The 7,801-nt window shown below is 42.3% G+C and overlaps 1 protein-coding gene across 1 annotated transcript; it reads left to right on the forward strand.

Annotated features, from left to right (window-relative positions):
• Window positions 1-3,119: 3,119 nt before the first annotated feature.
• Window positions 3,120-7,174, forward strand: LOC110496349 (thioredoxin-interacting protein). The gene is made up of 6 exons (XM_021572190.3): window positions 3,120-3,601; window positions 4,151-4,226; window positions 4,323-4,470; window positions 4,932-5,291; window positions 5,588-5,890; window positions 6,000-7,174. The coding sequence occupies exons 1-6, from the start codon at window positions 3,346-3,348 to the stop codon at window positions 6,045-6,047; spliced, it is 1,191 nt and encodes a 396-aa protein (XP_021427865.2). The 5' UTR covers window positions 3,120-3,345; the 3' UTR covers window positions 6,048-7,174.
• The last annotated feature ends 627 nt before the right edge of the window (window positions 7,175-7,801 follow it).

The raw sequence follows: 7,801 nt of genomic DNA on the forward strand, positions 1-7,801 counted from the left end.
TGAAGGGAAATCTTAACACTACAGCATACAATGACATTCTAGACAATTTTGTGGTTCATACTTTGTGGCAACAGTTTGGGGAAGGCCCTTTCCTGTTTCAGCATGACAATGCCCCTTGTGCACAAAGTGAGGTCCATAAAGAAATGGGTGGTTGAGATCGGTGTTGAAGAACTTGACTGGCCTGCACAGAGCCCTGACCTCAACCCCATCGAACACCTTTGGGGTGAATTGGAATCCCGACTGCGAGCCAGTCCTAATTGCCCAACATCAGTGCCCGACCTCACAAACACCTCGATCACACCGACAGCGTCATTGCGCAAAATGGTTTGCAGCATCATCTGGACATGTGTGCAACAAAAGTTCAACATTCACCTTCTGCTACCATTTCTGTCAAGCAGTCTACACATACAGTTTGATACATACGTTTGATAAATCCAATGCATGCACCACAAAGAACGCACTGCAACTGCCTCTGCAAAGCATGGCTGCAATGCAAACACAGCGTTCCAATGGAAATGAAAACACTTCTGGTGTACCAACATGCAATGACACTTTCGGTGTGATCGAGGCGTAATGCTCTTTGTGGCTGAATGGAAGCAAGTCCCAGCAGCAAAGTTCCAACATCTAGTGGAGGCTGTTATAGCAGCAAAGGAGAGGCCAACTCCATATTAATGCCCATCATTTTGGAATGATATGTTTGACGAGCAGTTGTCTACATACTTTTGGTCCATGTGTCTATACATCCCATCATATACATACAGTACAAGTCAAATATTTGGACACACCTACTCATTCAAGGGTTTTTCTTTATTTTAAATTATTTCTATATTATAGAATAATAGTGAAGACATAAAAACTATGAAATAATTACATATGGAATCATGTAGTAACCAAACAAGTGTTAAACAACTCTAAATATATTTTATATTGAGATTCTTCAAAGTAGCCACCCTTTGCCTTGATGACAGCTTTGCACACTCTTGGCATTTTCTCAACCCGCTTAATGAGGAATGCTTTTCCAAAAGTCTTAAAGGAGTTCCCACATATGCTGAGCACTTGTTGGCTGCTTTTCCTTCACTCTGTGATCCAACTCATCCCAAACCATCTCAATTGCGTTGAGGTCAGGTGATTGTGGAGGCCAAGTCATCTGAAACAGCACTCCATCACTCTCCTTCGTGGTCAAATAGCCCTTACACAGCTTGGAGGTGTGTTTTGGGTCATTGTCCTGTTGAAAAACAAATTATATTCCCACTAAGCGCAAACCAGATGGGATGGCATATCACTGCAGAATGCTGTGGTAGCCATGCAGGTTAATAAGTGTGCTTTGAATTCTAAATAAATCACTGACAGTGTCACCAGCAAAGCACCCCCACACCATAATTTCCACCGGTCTAATGTCCATTACTCATGTTTCTTGGCCCAAGCAAGTCTCTTCTTCTTATTGGTGTATTTTAGTAGTGGTTTCTTTGCAGCAATTCGACCATGAAGGTCTGATTTATGCAGTCTCCTCTGAACAGTTGATGTTGAGATGTGTCTGTTTCTTGAACTCTGTGAAGCATTTATTTGGGCTGCAATTTCTGAGGCTGGTAACTCCAATAAACGTATCCTCTGCAGCAGAGGTAACTCTGGGCCTTCCTTTCCTGTGGTGGTCCTCATGAGAGCCATTTTCATCATAGCGCTGGATGGTTTTTTCGACTGTACTTGAAGAAACTTTCTGTCATTTCTCTTTGCTATTTGAGCTGTTCTTGCCATAATATTGACCTGGTATGCCGCTATCTTCTGTATACCACCCCTACCTTGTCACAACACCACAGATTGGCTCAAACACATTAAGAAGGAAAGAAATTCCACAAATTAACTTTTAACAAGGCACACCTGATCATTTAAATGCATTCCAGGTGACTACCTCATGAAGCTGGTTGAGAGAATGCCAAGCGTGTGAAAAGCTGTCATCAAGGCAAAGGGTGGCTACTTTGAAGAATCTCAATATAAAATATATTTAGATTTGTTTAACACTTTTTTGGTTACTACAAGATTCCCTGTGCTATTTCATAGTTTTGATGTCTTCACTATTATTCTACAACATAGAAAATATTTAAAATAAAGAAAAACCCTGGAATGAGTAGGTGTGTGTATATATGTGTATATACATATATATATATATATATATATATATATATATATATATATAAATAAATATGTATATATATATATATATATATATATATATATATATATATATAGCTCACTGTTGGAGCTAAGAACACAAGCATTTCGCAACACCCTTAATAACTCATGCTAAACGTGTATGCGACCTATAATATTTGATTTTGTTTCCTCTCAAGGCTTAAAAATCCATCTTTAACCTCTCTCCTCCATTCATCTACACTGCTTGAAGTGGATTTAATAACAGGTGACATCAATAAGGGATCATAGCCTTCACCAGTCTATGTCAATGTTTCCCAACCAGGGGTACATGGGGGTACTTAGCCTATCCACAGGGGGTACTTGAGAAGACTCATGAGACCATAGGCCTACTGGTAAAATGCACATGAGATGATACTTCAGGGGTACTCTGGGCAGAGCAGAATTCCGTTGGTGGTACAATAACTGAAAAAAGATGGGAATCACTGGTCTATGTCATGGAAAGAGCAGGTGTTCCTAATTGTCTGTACACTCAGTGTAGTTTGTAGTGCCATGACACTTCTTTATCCACTCCCAGGAGGGTCAAATCTGAACAAAATGTACCTCGACGGGGCTGTAAAAAAACCTATACTAATTCATATATTTAAGAGTTATCCTTCCTGTCCCAGGCTTGTGAAGTTAATTTCGTTCTCCAAAAGACCACAGACTAAAAAGCTACAAACAAGAATCTAGCCACTCCTCCATAAACCCTTCCTCTGTGACAGCTGCTGAGCACTCGCTCTATCTTCTCAGCCACGAGGTGTCCACGCGCCGTTCCCGGGCGCTGATTGGTTACAGACGACACAAACATCGATGTTCATGCGCTGAGCCATGCTGTGCATTCTGCTTCCACATGCTCAGCTGAAGTGATCAACAACGCTGGTGAATCACTGGCTGGCCTCCTCATATAAAAGCTGCGCCTTCCTCCTTTGTTTGTAGCTCCTAAAGTTAACTTGACAGTAGGTTGGAGATATTTTTGGATAGGCTTACACGAAAGCAATATTTTTGCGCTGCTTCACAGTCGTAGTTCATTAAACCTCAATCAATCAATTAATTATATTGACCGTCTTATTGAACAACAAAACATTGATTTGGAGTTGGAATAACTCTGAACTTCTTGCAGTGTAACTATTAGACTTGGATATCGACTAAATAGCAAACATGGTTGCTATGCCGAAGAGAGTGAAGACGTTCGAGGTCATTTTCAGCGATCCTAGCAAGGCTTTCTACTGCAGTGGAGACAAAGTAGCCGGGAGGATCGTGGTGGAAGTAGCGGAGGTGACCAGAGTCTCGGCTATGAGGGTACTCGGAGTTGGATGCGCCAAAGTGGAATATGCCAAAGGAAAGCAGAAATGCAGAGAGCAGAATGAGTACTTGAGATACGAAGAAGTTGTTCAACTTGTTGACCACCCAGCTGGTAAGATCCTCATTGAATTATTCCGTAAAATCAATATGATGAATAACTTATTTTCAAGTGTAACGTTAGCCATGTAGATACGCATAATCGACGAAGATCAGTTTGTGATTATTACATGCATTTCAAATGTGACTGTCGCTGTAAGGCTCAAATTACAGATTCATGTGAAGTATCAAGTTAGTTTACCTAGCAGTTATGAGCTGTTTTTTAAACTGAAAGTGTCTCCTACTTCAGTAGTCATTGACTTCAGAGTTGAATTCCATGGAATGAATGACTGGCCTATGCAAAAGATGCTGGCAGCAGTGGCTGAGCAGTATATGTGGAGTGTATACAGGGAATCCCATTCTGAGGTGTCAAAAACATCATCTGTTTCACAGTACTAGGCTGAGGGTAGCATGGTGTTCTTGGCAAACCTCCAACACTAGGCTTTAGAAATTAACATGGCTGATAGTCTTAATTTATTTTTTATTTTTTAAGCAACCTTGTATCTTGCCGTTTCGATTAATCAGGCAAATCACCATTATTAAAACACTTTATTAACAATTTCAGATCATGATGGATCAGTTGTCCTAAGACCTGGCAACAAGTACGAGTACATGTTTGGATTTGAGCTCCCCCAGCAAGGGTAAGTCTCTTTACATTGGCCTGTATTTTAGTAAGTCAATACAATATAAAGCTTCCTCTGTATGTGGCTCTGCCTTATCTTTTTGTTTCCCCACAGGCAGATTGTGTCTTCCTACAAGGGCAAGTTTGGCTATGTCCAGTACTTTGTCAAGGCCTTGATGGAGAGGCCTGCTCAGCCTGCCCTGGAGTGCAAGAAGCACTTTGAGGTGGAGGAGCCCCTGGACGTGAACACCCCAGACCTGCTGGTGAGTTCATCTCTCACTTATCACAAAGCCTGAACTGCAAAAGTAAAAATAGCTGAGGTGCAAGCCAACTAGCCACCTGAACTCTGTGGAAACTCACCTTTTAATGGTATTGCTGATACACAACAGATGACAATCTGAAAGCATTAAGAGTGAGCAGTCTGTATCAGATGTTTCCCTTGAGTGTTAACTTCAACCAGCCTTTAGAATTACAGTTGTGACATGCCCAGATGTGATGCTTCAGGTTGGGCACCTGTGCCTCATCCTGCTCAGCAGTCTTCCTTGTAAAGCATGGACAGATTTGACCTCATGCAATTAAAGTCATAGGTCCTAGAAGTCTTTAAACAATTTAGAGAACTTGGCATTTGTGAACATGAAGGAATTGAATTTGAGATCTCAAAAGCATGGTTAAACATCTGTTAAAGTGAGCCCATGTGTAACCAGTTTCTTTCTCTCCTCTTCAGTCTCCTACAGGTGGCATGAAGGAGAAGAAGGTCACCTGCATGTTCATTCCCGACGGCCAGGTGTCCCTCAACGCCAAGATCGATCGCAAGGGGTTCTGTGAGGGCGAAGACATCTGCATCTGTGCCAAGTTTGAGAACACCTGCTCACGTATTGTGGTGCCCAAGGCAGCCATCATCTCCAAGCACACCTACCAGGCCAATGGCAGGACAAAGGTCTTCCGTCAGAAGCTCTCCTCTGTGCGTGGCAACCACATCATCTCCGGTATGTGCGACGCCTGGCAGGGCAAGACCATCCGTGTGCCCAAGATCAAGCCCTCCATGCTGGGCTGCAACATCATCCGCGTGGAGTACGCCCTCATGGTGAGCATCTTGATCCCCTCGAATTAGCATAATAGGATAGTGCTAATGGGTTTGTGGTAAGCAGCCATTTCTAGTAACAATGGCTTTTCATTGGTGAAATGAAGTGTTTATCAACCTTTAAACTAACTCGTCGCTATTATCATAGACGTGCTTATAATAGTGTGTTCATTACTCTAAATCCGACACCATTTCAATTAGATAAGAGGATGAGCCAAGTGTCCGCACTAGTTAGACATGCAGCCTTTTGAAATGGCCACTCAGCAAGTCTGGTTTCTAACCGTTATCCTCTCCTCCAGATCTACATGCACATCCCAGGCAGCGAGAAGCTGATCCTGGAGCTGCCGCTGGTCATCGGCACAGCCGGCCTGGGCAGCCGCACCAACAGCGTGAGCAGCACAGACGGCTCGGTCAGCAATGCCTCAGCCAGCTGGGTGTCCCTGCGCATGCCCTCTGCTCCCCCCAGCTACTGCGATGTCACCCGCGACTGCCGCCTGGATCAGCCCCTCACACCCCTGCTGAATGACTACGATGGCGACGACAGCCCCATCTTCATGCACTCCTCAGCCTTCCAGTTTCCACCACTGCCTGCCTACTCTGAGGTGAGTGTCTTGAAAATAAATGCAGATAAACTATCTCCATGATGGTACTAGTTTGTTGTGATTGAATTGATGAGCAGGTGATCTAACATAAGTGTCTCGCCGGTTTCAGGTTGATGAGGAGTTCAATGGCAACACTCGCATGCTGCAGGTCTGCTGAAATACCTCAGCGCTTCCAGAACTCTGGTCCACTGTACAAGGGCCACTTCTGGCACTTAGCTCACTTGAAAAGGAGCAGAATATCCAAACTAGTGTTGGACGGACTTTGGGAAGTGATGTGGTTTCTCGTATCGGAGCCGGCCCTGCATCGAGAAAAGAAGAGGATGTGAAGGTCACGAGGCAAGAGGCCTTTCTTGTGCTGGCGCTGTCGGCCATCTTTGCAGCACCACCTAAGCGGATCTGGTTCTGTTTCCTCCTGGACTGTTGCTGTTCAGGTTTCTGCACCCGAGCATGACACTGCAGACATCATGGTTTGCGACGTCTTGGTGTGAATAAGCTGCTCCTTCCAATACCCTCAATGTTCTTAATACATAAGAGATGAATGTTAAGAAATTAAGAGGGATCTTAGTCCTTTATAAACCATGTGATCTCCATGAGTTTCCCACTGGGGCCAAGCATTTGTTGACAAGTCCCTGACTGATGATGAATAAGCTCTTTGCTTGTTGGGTGTGTTCTTCATGGTGTTTAGTCATTCCATATAATTCCTGTATTTCACAAATGTGGGATTTCATCTGAGGAAGCATATTTTTTCCTAATTCTATTTCTTCTAAAATAAAAGCAAGCAATGTTGTGTTAGGACATGTTGAATATATCTTCCCAAGGACAATCATGCAGAGTCCTATATTCTGTACCAGTGTCTTCTATGGTATTCCATTTTCTTATGGATGCATATTGCTCTAACCACCTCCTACAGGAGATCTCATGGTTTAGATTTGTTTTTCCCGTGTTTTGTTGGGTGTGTCTCCAACTCAACCACCGCTATATTGTTGTGGTATCACAACAGCAAGGGCTCAAATAGTTTTGTATTTCAAATGAGGGCTGAATCACAAGACAAACGGGTGTATTTTGTGCATAAGACATCGAGGAAATGCACCTTGTGTGAAAATAATATTGACAATATATTTGGGTTTATCTTAGAAAGCGTTTCACTGTGGGATGCCTAAGCTGAATAAATGTTGTAAAATTGATCTCTGAGAATGCGATGTATCTTTTATATTTTGTGCATATTGTAAATGGACTTTTTTTTTTGTATGAGACTGTTTTCTATAAATAAAAAGTTGCACTAAATCATGTGGTACATGACAATCATTACACTGTATAGCTAAGCAATAATAGTGCCAAGCCACAGTTGCTTCTAGAGATGATCCCTTCTCTGAAAGGGAATTGTAATTTAAAGCCTACGACTGGAGTCAATCTGAATTGCAGTATTATGTAAGCTCTGGGTTACTTTTTAAATAAGTAGCTATAGCTGCATTCATGGTAAACTGCCTATGTCAGCTCAATCGGGAAATTCTTTAAATTTTTAAAGTGGCTTGATTCCAGCCCCTAGTATTTACAATGTTTCTGAAATATTTGCTTCCACCAAATTCTATTTCCTAACCCTTAATACTGAAGTTTATTTTATTGCACTTGTGGAACTACCGCTGCACGACTAATTAGGCACATACATTTTATCACAAACTACTATTGTGATAGTCCTAATATTATATTCATACTATCAGAACTAAAGGCTCAGAACTGAGGATTGAGTAGAGCCCTAATGCCTTGCACAGGATGTGACCCTTAACCCCCCTGTTGTTAATTTCATGTTAATTCATTATAGCTGTGTTAGATCTTATCAACTTAAGTTCTTGTGAACATTACAAGTTTTGAACTTCTATTTGCTATTTATGGCTTGTAAGCCTCATTGACCTG

Source organism: Oncorhynchus mykiss, chromosome 18 (genome assembly GCF_057628025.1).
Source record: "Oncorhynchus mykiss isolate SJ-2025 chromosome 18, ASM5762802v1, whole genome shotgun sequence".
Lineage (NCBI taxonomy): Eukaryota > Metazoa > Chordata > Actinopteri > Salmoniformes > Salmonidae > Oncorhynchus > Oncorhynchus mykiss.